This window comes from Rutilus rutilus, assembly GCF_951802725.1.
Source record: "Rutilus rutilus genome assembly, chromosome: 7".
NCBI classification, from domain to species: domain Eukaryota; kingdom Metazoa; phylum Chordata; class Actinopteri; order Cypriniformes; family Leuciscidae; genus Rutilus; species Rutilus rutilus.
In genome coordinates, this window is record NC_140221.1 from 23,857,658 (window position 1) to 23,871,723 (window position 14,066).

At 37.5% G+C, this 14,066-nt stretch overlaps 2 protein-coding genes across 2 annotated transcripts in view; both read right to left on the reverse strand.

The window, feature by feature from the left end:
- Positions 1-27: 27 nt before the first annotated feature.
- bmp3 (bone morphogenetic protein 3) lies at positions 28-6,067 on the reverse strand. The gene is made up of 3 exons (XM_084414993.1): positions 5,447-6,067; positions 3,369-4,270; positions 28-1,870 (listed from the first exon to the last, which is right to left on the reverse strand). The coding sequence occupies exons 1-3, from the start codon at positions 5,712-5,714 to the stop codon at positions 1,679-1,681; spliced, it is 1,362 nt and encodes a 453-aa protein (XP_084271119.1). The 5' UTR covers positions 5,715-6,067; the 3' UTR covers positions 28-1,678.
- A 2,194-nt stretch (positions 6,068-8,261) lies between these two features.
- Positions 8,262-14,066, reverse strand: part of cfap299 (cilia and flagella associated protein 299) — a 69,613-nt gene continuing 63,808 nt past the window's right edge. The window contains exons 5-6 of the mRNA XM_084414884.1: positions 10,241-10,370; positions 8,262-8,622 (exon numbers count right to left, since the gene is read on the reverse strand). Of these exons, the coding sequence (XP_084271010.1) occupies positions 8,500-8,622; positions 10,241-10,370 (253 nt within the window). The 3' untranslated portion in view covers positions 8,262-8,499. The remainder of the gene's footprint in view (positions 8,623-10,240; positions 10,371-14,066) is intronic.

Genomic DNA, 14,066 nt, shown 5'->3' on the forward strand with positions numbered 1-14,066 from the left:
TAAATAAACACATGGCTACATAATTCTTAAAACTTTATTGTTTTCCTCGAACAATCTCCCGAAAGGGATTCTTTCAACTAGGGAGATGTTACAAAAATAAGCATTCTCGCTCATTTGGCATGAGTCATGTGATTGCTTCCTTTTGCACCCCGTCTAACCTTTGTGCAGCAAAGCTCAATGAATATTTAATGAACCCCTCTGTGCTTCACAAAATTAAGATACAGAAGGCATCATACAGACAATAAATAAATGCTTTTAAAGGTCATTTCCATATACAAATATAATTTCTTATGAAGCTTATCATACAAAGCACATCCATTCACCTACAGCATAACATTTACAAAACACACAGTGTGGCGGAAGCCTTCCAAAAAATATATTACAAAAATGCTAAAGGAGTGCTTTACATAGTGTGTTTTGACGTATGTATTATATATTAAGATAATAGCCCACTTTTACATATATGTGTTCATTTCTCTGTTGTCAAAAAAAAACACACCCCATTTATGAACATGCAGATTGTGATATGTCTTTGCTTTAGTTCTATGCTAAAAACAGTACAAGATGTATACAGAAAACATTATTGGAACAAAATATCACATTTTATCCAAATAAACTGATAGACTTAAAATATTCTGCCAAAATAAGACATTACATGTTACACTCATCTTTGTGAAATATAAATATTCTAGTAGAATATTAATTTTATTTAATGTTTGATTAACCTTTTAATGTTAAGGCACTTTATATAGGCATTGCTGTGTTAAAGAGACAAAGGCTAAATAAACTACATACAATTTTCATAATCACCTTCCTGAATATATTGTTTGAAAAATTGCTCATAAAATAACATCTGGTTTCTTGACACTAGCAGTTTTCAGAGGAATGACAGAAAAATGTCCAAATGAACATTACTAAAATAGAATGCGTGCATATACATTTTGAATTAGTAGGTCAGACGGAAACATCATATTTACAAAAGGCAAGTATCTAAAAAAAGACAGATAAAAGAAATTGTTTACAAAATGCGATGTAACACTATTACATGTAGGTTTGTAACAATTAAGGGAAAAAATATATATGTATTTTACGCAGATTGAAGACATTCAAAACAGTCACCCAGAAATTAAACACTGTTTTAAGCTTAATGTGGAAAACTGAATATGAACTGTAAGTAACTTATATAGGTAATCATTTTAATATAATAATAAAATTTAAAAAAGACAAATGTAACAAAAAAAGATATCTTTACTTTTCTTTTTTCCCCAGAAGTCCACTTTATAGCAGCCATAGAATATGAACATTGAGAGTCAATCAATGCCTCTGTAGCAAAAATATAGCTATAATAATGACAGATTATACAAACTGTACAGAAACATGATGAATGACAGCAAATGTTTGTCCCCTGTAAGCTTAACTGCTGAGGTTATAGAAACATGAGAACATCCTGGTCAAACACAGACAGAGAGTCTCTTCATATGTTCATATCTCAACTGATGCATGAAGCCTCCTGCTAACAGGAAGGAATTCCTTCTGGAAAAGCACTTTGCTCTTCACAATCCTTAAAGCTGTAGATAGTTATTCAAGGGTTATGAAATGAACATCTTCAGTCTTTCTTCCAGTGCAAAAATCGGGAATCAGTTTAGGGGAGGGAGGCTGGTGGAAAAGACAAAGGCATTTACCGACAGGCACAGGAGTCCACTGTCATATTGGGGTAGACCTTAAGGACCACGTTCTTGTCTTCATCAAAGAAGAGGATGCTGAGGGAAGACATCTTCTCCGGCACACAGCAGGGCTCTGGGATGCCAGGGACCACCCCGACCGCCCGAACGATGCTCTGGATGGTCGCATGGTTTGAAGGTTTCAAAGACTGTAAGAGGTAAAAAGCTCTAGAGGTCAGAACCTATTACAGGGTTTAGGACAGCTACAGTTTGTTTTGCGATAAACCAGTGAAAGCACTAAAGGGGGTACAAATAGGTCAAAGGTTTCACAGACGAGGTTTAAGCCTAGTCCCAGACTAAAATGCATGTTTGAGCTGTTTTAACCGAAAACAACTTGCACTGACGCATCTTAAAATATGTCAGTGCCATTGTTTTGTCTCAAGATGCACAAAGTAATGTAAGGTATGTTTATAAAAGCTACTTAAATGTCCTAATTGAACTAAGGCCTAATCCTGGCTTAATCTAAGCCCTGTCTGTGAAACCAGGCCATTATGGATGGTTTCATGCTAATCCATCTGCATTCCAACGTCTGTGAAAGGGAAATTACTCATGTTCTCACTTTTCACAATCATTCGAAGAGCAAAGAAAAGCCTGACATGGGACGGCTATTTGCTGTAGTGATGCACAGTGTTTCTGTTAACTAAAACTGAACTATTAAAAATCTATTCGCTAATGGAAATGAAGCTGAGATAGAATATTTGATGAAAAACTTAAACTTAATTTTGTAATAAAACAAAAAATGCCATAAGCACATTACAAAATAACTAAAACCTAAACAATGAAAACTGCAAATATAAATAAAAGCTAATTCAAAATATTAATAAATACTATAATAGTATATAAACACTGGCAATGTACCAATATTACAATTCTGGCCTATAACTGATAAATTGTAGATATTAAAATGCTAAAGTATCTGAATAGACCACTAAAAACTAACCATTTTAAATGCTACAAGTGAATTTAGGAATTACAACACTATAACATACAGTATGAAAATGGATATTCATTTTGAGATTTGCAAAAGATGACATTTAACAGTCTTATTAAATGATTTATGTTTTTAAAGATTAACTTTAAATGACTGGTAACCTATATGTAAAAATATACCGATACATTATGTGATATAACAGATTTTTTAATCTGGAAGGAATTTAGCCACATACATTTTAGAATATGAAACAATTGGGTCTTGGTTTTCTATGATCAACTTTACTACAGAAACATAAAACTGTAGTAAAACTGAAGTAAATTAGACCTTATGTTTCTTAAACTTAATCATATGGCAAAGGGAAAAACCATTGGTGGCAATATCTAAATGGAAGCAGGCAAGTTTTATGATCAAGGATGACATGAATGGTATAATAATGGAAGATGAATATACCGCTGTGCAGCCTATGATGATTTACAGCTTTTTCTTCCACTAGGTGGTGCTTATATTTCACTTCTCTACATGCATGTATCAGTCCCTTTTCCCACTGCTCTGGTTATTTGCTCCTGAAGTTGATTGCATCACAACAGATCACAGTGCACAACCTTTCGAAACTCATCTTGACTTTTTGCTCAATAACAATAATAAAAAGTCCAGCTTACTGATTTCAACAAAAACATTTTTTTGAAATTTGAGATTGTTGTAATCGTACATACCTTTGGCATGGGGAACTGACATGACCCCGAGCAGTAGTATGCATCAAAAGACTTGGGGGAGATAATCCACTCGCTCCAGCCGATATCTGCAAAATCAACCTTTAAATATCTGCGAGCACAGTTCCTTGGCTCGTTCCATTGCTTCTTACGAGCTTTCTTAATGGTCTGCTCATCAAACTGCAGGAGAGGGTTCTTGTGCCGTGGGTTCTTGCGAGGCTTCTTGCGAGGGCGCTTGACTGGTTTGCCCTCCATTGGATCGTAAGGGCTGGTCTCATCCCATGTAGGTATCTCATAAGGGTACTCGGGGCCTGGAAGCTCATTGTTTTGTAGCGGCAGCAGGATGTTGGTGGACCGTCTGGTCCGATGTTGCGAGGAGGCACTGCGATTATGTATTTCGAGCAGATGAAGATTAGGCACCAGTCTGCTTCTGTGTCTCTGCAAGGTGGACACGACACTCTCGGGTTCGGAGATAGCCGAGTCGTTGGCGTAGACCAGGATGTAAGGAGACCTATCCGACAAGAGTTTCTTCCAAGGCTGGCGTCCTTTTGAGTCAATGTCAATGCCTATGAGCAGCTGGTCGTGATGCTTGGCTTGGTTGACTACACGAGTAATGTCTTTCCACTGCCATGATATGAAGTCCCGGTACACTGTGGAGATGTTAGTGGAAAAATGGCCGATTGTTCTGGTGGTGTTATCCACAAAGCTGAAACTCCAGACATCAAGGTGAATATGACCTTGTCTTCTGAGATTATTATGGTGAGCACAGCTCTTGTGCCTTGGGCATCTGTGGCTGATGTTCTGTAGGTCACCAATGTAGTAGTGCAGCGTTGCTGAGAGAACATCCTCAGACTTGGTGAGGGAAGTGAGGTTGAAGATTTGTAACTGCTTATCATTGATGGTCCCTAACAGGAAAAAACACACATTCAAAAAAAGCAACGCGTTATCATCACTCTTTAACCAAAACATGTCTCAGAAGGCAAATGACAAGCAAATGACTCTAGAGGGCGGTATGTTCACTCATTATAAATAACTCGGTGTGGGCTTGTTTTTTCGTTTATAAATGTAGGTTGCACTTTTAGGGGGATTTTGTTCCAACTGCGTACAAACAACCACTAAAAGCCAAGTTGCACGAAACAATGTCATTATTATTCGCTGCAGTGTTTCCCTTTCTTCCCGTTTTTCTCAGCGTCTTCACCATTAGTGATGCGTAAATGTGTACAAAAGAGATTTATTCTGTTATTTAGATAACTAGTTTATTTTTGCGAAGTTATAACAATTGAAAAGACATTACTATTTTGGTCTGGCAAGTCGCTTAATTTGAGCTTGTTTTGATGAGAAATCTGGCAACACTGGCGCAATATGACTATCATCCGAGCGTCATCGTGAGCGAAGAAGCGCAACTTCTCAACACCAGCGAGTTATGGTCATACCAGCGATTAAAGTGTATTAAACGATCATTTTTCAGACATAAAAATAATTCAGTTAAATACATCAGTATCGAAATCGTTTAATTCACTTGCAAATATAGCCTACTGAGGCGAGCGCTCGTTTGCTTAACAATTAAGGAGCAACACTGGTGTAAAAGTACATTTAATAACACGTAAAAGTCTGAACACTAATATCTAAAATGATTTATGAAACGCCACAGGACGAGCTGTTTCTTCACCTCGATCTGCTGTCTCTCAAATCTAAATCAACAGGTGTAATAGAACCAACTGCAAAACAAGCTGTCTTAAAGAGACAGTTCACTCTAAAATGAAAACTTAACAGAAGTTGGGGACTGACAGCCTCAGTCACCGTTACCATTATAGGCTATGGAAAAAGATCCACTTAAAATTAATTTAAACAGAAAAAAGTCAGGTAGGACTGCAGGTTTACATATATATATATATAAAAATAATAGCATGAGTAGCCTAAATGAAGAGAGACTTCACATTTGGGTGAACTATCCCTTTAGGATATGAAGCGTAAAACTGATGAACACACCAACACTTAAACTCACTTAAGAGTAGTGAGGTGATATTAACGAGTACATTGCAACATTTCGTCAGCTACTACGAAATACATTCAACACCTACCCAAATGTCCTTTGAAGCCGCGGACAGTGTTGCCATCTTTGAGAGGGAATCCCGCGCTGGTGTATTTGGCGTAGAGCATCTGCATGTGTTCTGACAGCGTGTCCTGCTCGCTTTTCTTCACATGTTGCTCAGCTTGCGCTTCCACTTTTTGTCCTAACTGCACGTCTTTCGAGAAACTCATAAAGGGTGTTTTAAGCACAGCACAGTATCCACAGCACAGATAACCCCATCCCAACAGGAGGATAAACAGTCGCTGACAGCGATCCATGCTGGATGTACGAGACTGCTGAAGCTGATTTAGGTGTAGTATATCAGTGCTGAATGCGTTTCCAAACTCTTGTCTCTTGAGAGGGAGAGCATCACATGGACCACAAAAAATAAGGCAAAGAGAGCGAGAAGAATAAAGTGGAAATTTAAACAAGATGTCAATTTGGTGTGCTCAAAAAGAATAGTCCAAATGCACGTTTCCAAAGATGCAGGAGATATCAGTCCTTGTGCAAAATGTACGAGGATGTCCGTGTGAGTTTGATCTGCTGTTGTCCTGATGGTCAGGCTTGATTCTCAGTTTTGTGTCTGAGCGATGCTGTTCTCAGCCAATCGCGCCTCTTCCCTGCGTTCATTGAAGGTAAAGCTTGTCGCGCTTAGTAATATATAGGGCTTATGGGAGCAGTCGGACAGTGTTGGGAAGTCCAAATGATTTCAGCGAATCGGTTCTTTTGAACGGTTCGTTTAAAAGAACCGATTCAATAAACAGATTCGTCTGTTCTTTACGTCACCACGTGTTCCCTAACATCTCGGCGAGGCATTCATTATATTGTTGGCTGCTAATTTTAAGATAATTTATTGTAAGCACTGCTCCATTTGTTGAAGCATTTATCCAGCTAATTCAATTAGAAACCAAAATTCATTCACATCACTTGGTTGAAACAGTTTTTTCATTTTTAAATAGAAGCTAATTTATTAAAACCAACTCCTGTTTCAAATGACTATTAATAAAAATCTACAGCTACAAAGCTATTCGTAATTGTATCCAGAATCTTTAATTTAATTTTTGCCATAGCCTACACTACAGCTAATGAAGTAGCCTAGATAGCTACTTTCTGCACCAGTGGTCAAATCAAGGTTTGGTTCCTCAGGCGGTTCTCGATTAACTGATTCAGTGGTTAACCCGTATAATTGCGAGTCAGACTTGTCCAAAAGATTCACTTCGATCGATTCGGTTAGAAAATCACTATTATTAATTCAGTCTGACTCAAGAACGAATAGTTTAGACCGGTTTTGTGAACCTTAACTGATTTATTGTTTATAAGTCTCGATACAGTCGGATATTATTCTTCACAAAGATAATATTTATTTGAATATAATAATATTTGAGAGAGAACGAAAGAAGAAGCGATGAGTATAGCTCTAGCCTCTAAAAAATACAACGCGTGAAAAATGCATTCTTTATAGTCTCGAATGCACGTTTAGGGCATCAAAACAAACCCTACACAGACTTTTGCGTCTTCATCGAACACTATTCACACCCCCAGCTGTCTCTGAGCGACTGGGTGAGTCATGTGGATGTGTTGTAGGCTAATGCTCGATAGTGAGGTCCGTGAAACGTCTCTCAGCAAAGCTGTGTGTCTGGGTTGATGCGCTGAATGACATGGCTTATGGAGAGCATTAAAGGCTCTCTGTCCCATTTAGCTGAGCTCAATGGCGATGAGCAGACACATCCTGCACAGCAGAGTCTGATCCGGATGCTGCACCGCGTCCCCTGCGCACACCAGACCCGCGAGCACGGCTTCAATGTCCCCTGTCACGGTCTCTCTTTCAGGATCACTGAGGAGGAAGTGATTGACTCTCACCCCAGACATCTGATGCCAGTGAACTTATTTTCAAGATATGATTTTGTCAGATCTGCCCGAGGTGTAATTGCTGTATAGTGAGAAAATATGTGGTCTGCTGTCAATAACCTATATTTATCATGTTTTATAATGTCCCACTAAACTCCCTTAGTCCACTTTAGGATACGAACCCAGATTTTCACAAGCACATCTGCTATGTTGATTTGTAGGTGTATGAACGAGCTGTGCCGTTGTGAGGGTCTGAAGTGGGCAGTTTCATCACACTGCCACTCCACCACATGAATAAGGACTGTTAAGTTAAACAGTTATTAATGTGGGTGAATCACCACCCACTTCTTGAGCCCTCATCCTGATGATTAAACAGAATATATATATATATATATATATACATTTTAGCATGGGTTAAGTTTTGTTTAACTTAGTAGTGTGGCATTCCTTTTTTGTTAATTGGCATTTTGTAAACTTTTGGTCAACAACTAGTGTAGAGTAAACTAACTATTGAAGTACCACAATGGCACCAACAAGTACCATGAGCCACCACACTAGCAATATCTTGTTGTCTCCTTTTTGTAAATTCTCAAAGACAGAATTATTGACTGATGGATATCTAATGCCGGAACTCTCTGCAGTATCTTAAGATCTGAAATCATGTCAAATGGGTGTCCTTGTCTATTTCATGGAGTGTTTGGCAGCTTTTAGTCAAAATGAAGCTACAAGCCGTCGAGGGGACATGAAAGAACCCCCATGTTTCTAAAGGGCTTTATCTTTGATTTGTTCAGACAAACAGAGGAGTTGTTTTAGATAAGAATACAATACAAAGCTCAGGTTCCCAAGTAAGTGACTGCAGCATCAGACATTCTCTGAAAGCTATGTGACTAAGTGCCTCAAACCTGTGATTGTAGACGATAATGGCAACAGTGGTTAATAGAAATAAAAATAGCATGACAAAAAAAGAAATCTGTACATTTTTATTCAAATGTCTTTAAATAACTTTAAATATTTAATATACTGAACAAGTCAGTGTGTCAATATAGCAAGCATCTTTTTTTCTTTCTTTTTTTAAATAATGGTGGGCCCTAAAGATCAAAACGCACAGCTCTACCATTCAGCACATCATTATTATGAAATACTTACAGACTAAAACTGTTTATATGTAGATGGAATTAGTGGCTCCAAGTTTTTATTTTTATTTTTATTATACATTTAATTGGAGAGTGGTGCACAGGAACTGGTCGCGGGTTTTCTGTTGACGTGGTCATAAATTACAACATGCACATATAGGTCAGATCGGACAGGAGTTCGGATGAAGCCATCACCAGGTATTGCCTGTTGGGTTAAAGAAATAGTAATTAGGATTAAACTGATTATTTTTAAGATAGAAATTTTAACCATTTTATTTATTGAAGTATTCTTGCTACATCAGTTCAAATCTAATTCAGTAGAAGACCACAACTGGATCTTCTATAGTAAGTTTAAATGGTGGCCAACCTACTTAGAGCAATAAATCTCACAAATTATACTCCAGAAAACGTTATTCACTGCACTAATTAGTATTTTCACACTGATCTTTAACAGACATGGTGTTACCCATTTAATTATATTCAATTAATATATACAGTATACATTTTCAAAAGAACCCACAACGCAGAATTTCTATATTAAATGCCTATTTATATTACTGAAGTTGAAAAAAACCAAAAAACATACCTTGCAGTATAAGTGTGATTTGATGTTTAAACTTGAGTCTGGGTGTGACTTTAATATATGGACTCCATAGGGTGCCTCCACCAAGAATAAATATGATCTTAAGCCAGCTGGGATCCATTATTAAAGAGTAACTGTTTTAGAAGATTTAGGTTTACATTCATTCTATGTATTTACTGTTCATCAAACTTGTCTAGGCTAACATACCAATTTTGTTTAGAGCCAGGATAAATGCAAACATATGCTGAACATTCCCCCCAAAAATGAAATAAAGCAAACGAAAAGCATTAGCTGTTGATTTATAAGGATCGGTTATCAAACTAAACCACCAACAGCTACTTTGGAGGGATGACAATTTCCATCAAAAGCAAACAAAACCCAAAGAAGAATAATTTGGGTTTAAAATTTTGAAATGCTCACAACACCGGCTGTATCTAACAAGGGCAATAAAACAAACAAACAAACAAACAAACAAATCAAATCTAGGCTTTAAAATGCCATGGTTTCGCCAGTTTGTATGAAGGAATGCATCCACATGGGCAATGAGGTCATGCCTGGTGGGGGCCTGAGGTTGGATTCTGGGTGCACAGGCGGTTTCAGTGTCTGGGTTCCTTAGCCTCCCCTCGTTTTTAATAGCCGGCCTGGTCGGGGTGTGCTCGACCACAGGCAATACTCGCCTCTGCCATCTCGCCCTCAACGAGGCAGCCTGGGCGAGTTTGTGTTCAAAGAGGTCGGTCTGCAGCGTTGCCTCTTTTCTAAAATAGCATGCACTCATAGCTCCTGGGCACAAAGGCAAAAAAAATTGTGGCACAGGTTCCAGGATTGAATTTCGCGGTTCGTTCTAACCCTCTCTGACGGATATTTCGAGAGATTGGGACAAAAATGCTACCCAGGTGCAACAATACACTCCACTTCACAGGGAGGCTATTTGATATCACGAAATTTTAACATGGGATGACTCTTGATCATTGCTGTTATGCTTTTTTTTGTGTGCAAGATAATACATTTGTCTTAATGAACCTCATTAACTGATTAGACACTACATCTAATAGGAGTACAGAGACAATTCAATGTTCCTGTTTAAATCTTAAGTTATTCATTGAACCAATACTCAATTTAGCGTAGGTCAGGTGTTTATTCACTCGTGGATATTAAATGAGAGCTAAAACATGACTGAGAGAGGTCAGCACTCTCTGTTTACCAGTGTATCACAAGTTCTGCTCATATCAAACATGCTCACCTCTGGGTCAACATTCAAGATTTTCTTGTCTTTCCTGTTCTGGAAGAGCAGACCGCTTGGATTCTCTGTGATTACCTCATAGTTTGAGCTTGCATTATGTTCGGCCACCTGTGTTCCCCAGTTGTAGAAGCTGAAAAAAGTTAGGGTTAAAATGTTTACAATAGTTTAGTGATATTAAAATGCATGACTTAAAAGTTTTGAAAGAAAAACACTGCAGTAAAGATGAAAGGCTTTGCTGAATATAGGGAAAAACATTAACTATAAAGTAAAAAAAAAGTTCACCTGACAAAATGTCAGGATGTGTCTTGTGCACTTAGAACGCCAGGTGTTAAGTTGTATATAAGGAATTATAAGACCAATCATGCTCTTGACATTAAGAATTACATTAATAGTGGTCTTACATGTACCTCTTTGCATGTAATTCAGAAGATCTTTTTACACGTTCTAAAAATGTCTAATGACTGAAAGCAAACTATGGATGCAGAACAAAAAAATGGAAATAATACCCTTATTAGTTTTCTATATGCCTTCTAAGTCTAACTCTAATGGCAAAGTTTATCTGACAGCTAAGCACAAACCGCAAGACATAAGGACTTTTTGGTGTAGTGAACTGTCAAAAAAGCAGGTGCATGCATGTAAACAATTATTTCTTTTTTTTACAGTTTTGTCAGTTTCATTGCATAGGCAAATGTACGCTATAAGTAAAGTCTGTAAAATAGGGCACAGTGTACTGTGTTAATATGAAGGATTTTTAGGTGTTTTGCCCATATTTTGAATTACACATGAAATGTCCATAAACTTAACAGACAATGTCCTGGGAGAAAATGACCAATTTTCCATGTGAAATTCTTAAAGGGAAGGCTTGTTACTTTGAAAGTTAGCCATTTGACTATTTTAGCCTTTGGCATGCTTGTTGGACAGACGTTTCACTGACATATCAGTTTCCCTCTAACTGAATACAGAGACTCTGGGACATTTATTTGAATATGTTCAATATTAGATGTCCAACTTCAAAAATCTGCATTCACACTTGAGCTTCTACTAAACTTTCAAGACATTCCAGGGCTAAAAAAACACTTTCTCAAAGCTACAACCAAAAATTCCTCTGTCCACACTGATCAATGTAAAGATTGAGAACCAGCAGGCCACTCAAAATGGCAGTGAGAATAGATCTAAACGTAATTAATGCAGCCAATGAGAAATAGTGAAAAAAGAGACTGTCTGGCCTGTGTTAGTGGTTCTCATAATAAGCTCAACTGCTGGAAGACAGCTGCTTTGCAGAAAAAGAAATCTAAATGTCACACTCTGAGGCAGTGAGGGTTGCTCCAATGGACCTCAGCTTTTCCCAAGCAGTAGTTTGTGGTCCAAGAACAAAGCTGGACTTTGGGGAGAGGCACTTTATGAATCCGAGGGAGAGTCACATGGATGCAAGAGCATTTTATTCTCCTTTGTGATAACACGGTGGACGTAAGCCAGCGCTCTATACGTTTAGTATTGCTGCAATGCTACTTAACAGCATCTGTAAAATGTTTATGGCCTTAACCTCAAGGATATAAATCATTACAAAATCTTGTATGCAAAATAAAAAAAACCTTTGAGATATGATCCTCATTTGGTTGATTTCAAGCTAGGGATGATTTGGTTCAGTAGCAATCCCTGGTTCAGTATAAAGTCAGTAGAAGGATTATCGAATAAATCCATAATAAGTCTAGATTAATCAGGGATTAATGTCATTGTGGTGTTAAGTATTTAAAGGACTGAAAATACGTTATTAAGTCGAAGACAGTTGCCGGTCTCCCTGCAAGGCTTGCCCTGGATCAGCTCTTCTTTGCACACCCAAAAAAGGACACGATTAAAGTCCATTTTTCCAGTGCTCAGTAGGCCCATTCTATGGCTGTACCATCTTGAAATATCTCAAGTTTATTATAATTTATTACATATGGCTCTGTGTGTAAGAGAGAGAACGCATGATGGAAAGACAGCTCAAACTTCCCTGTCCGCCATTTCCTGTCAAGGCGACCAGAAACCATGGTGCTAGTCACCAAAGCAAACAAAATTGTGCTTGAAATGAAAAGACTGGCTAATAAGATGTAAATAAAATGTAATGGTCTGAATCAAACATCCTCGCAGGGTCTCCGCTTGGCATTTTGCATCACAGGAAAGACTTCCTTCGGTTGCCATCGGCGTGACTACCGTCACGGTAAACATGGCAGACCCACACAAAGACAAAGATTCTGTGGAGAAACACAGTGATGCATGAAATGACAAGTTTAGCCCTTATTCTGTTTGCCTTTTGGATCACAAAAAAAATGGAAAGTCTTCACTTTTCTTCTCTCCATATGGTTTGTGACATATACAAAATGTAAAACTTTGTGAGGGACTTAGAAGCAAGGATGCATATTCACTTCCTCCTTTTTAAAATAAGGGTTGACAGCATTTTCTGTGTCTATTTATACTGAAATGCCATATAGCAATTAGCATTTTTGGGTTGACCACTTTTATGCAATGGTAAACCACTTACTTTTGGTCTAAGAAACAGGACAGATGTGAGATATTTTAACAGAGAACATGAAAAGATGGGCAGAAAAATGCTCTAGAGCCTTTCAATTTTCGAGTCACAGGAAGTGGGAAGACCGACTTGAGCTCTCTGAGTATTTAGTCTATCTGAGCATTTGGTCTATTTGTTTTGTGATTGAAAAAAGCATGAGTTCAGCAACTTGCCTCATTTGGACATGTTCTTTGGCAATTATGGTCCCATATTGTCCTTACAGACATCACCAGGTGATGAATGCTTGCTTAATGAAATGCATGAAATGCTTAACCCTTAATCGCTGTTTGGGGTCAAAATGACCCCAATGGACTTTTCCTTCATTTTTTAAAAGTGTTACCTTCATCTCAGGGGCATGAAACTCTGTGACTTTTCCTAAATAATCTATCTAAACATGCACAAAAAAACTGGGCTTGATTTGGTTGTTCTAAAGGTGTGTAAAAAAAAAAGGTACCATTTAAGCTGTTTGGGGTCAAAATGACCCCACATTGAAAATGAATGGGAAAATGAAAAAAATGACTTTTTAAAATTTTGTTTGTCAAAAAAATAAAAGTAAATCCATTATAAATCTGAAAATTTTTACAAATAAACCAAGGTCTGGTCCTAGAGCATAAATAAAAAGTAGAATGAACTTTCTATCTCATACACACACACTCACACACACACACAAACACACACATGTATGTGACTGCAACAGAGAGCATTTTTACAGAAATTGGCAAATAAAATAAACAAAACTGGCATAAATCTAAAAAAATTTACATTTAAATAAAGGTCTGGTCCTAGAGCATAAACCCAAAGTGGAACGAACTTTCTATCTCATACACACACACACACACACAAACACACACAAACACACACACACGTATGTCACTGCAACAGAGAGCATTTTTATAGAAATTGGCAAATAAAATCAACTAAACTGGCATAAATCTGAAAAATGTCACATATGCAACATGGAACAAGCTTGCCCCCCCCCACCCCCCACACCCCCACACACACACATTACAGTCATGTCATAGTGGTGACTTGTAATGTTACTGCAAATGTATGTATAATAATTTGCAAAAGCAAGATAATTCAAAATATATCAGAAAACAACAACAAATTATAACTCTGACAAAACTACATATTTTTTATGTATTTCAAAATGTTTAAATAAATATTCACAAAATATATATCATAAAGTTGTGAGGAGAAGTTTAAGTATCAAGAAAAATGAAGTGAAAATGAATGAGTCTCTATGGCCCTCTATTGGATATATGTGGTCATTGCAAT

What these genes read in the sequence shown, in the direction of transcription:
- bmp3 (XM_084414993.1), bottom strand. Translation starts at nt 5,714, where the DNA reads ATGGATCGCTGTCAGCGACTGTTTATCCTCCTGTTGGGATGGGGTTAT. An exon ending in CGGCTTCAAAGGACATTTGG is followed by an intron (nt 4,271 to 5,446) that starts GTAGGTGTTGAA and finishes TTTTCCTGTTAG; the next exon opens with GGACCATCAATGATAAGCAG. An exon ending in GTCAGTTCCCCATGCCAAAG is followed by an intron (nt 1,871 to 3,368) that starts GTATGTACGATT and finishes TACCTCTTACAG; the next exon opens with TCTTTGAAACCTTCAAACCA.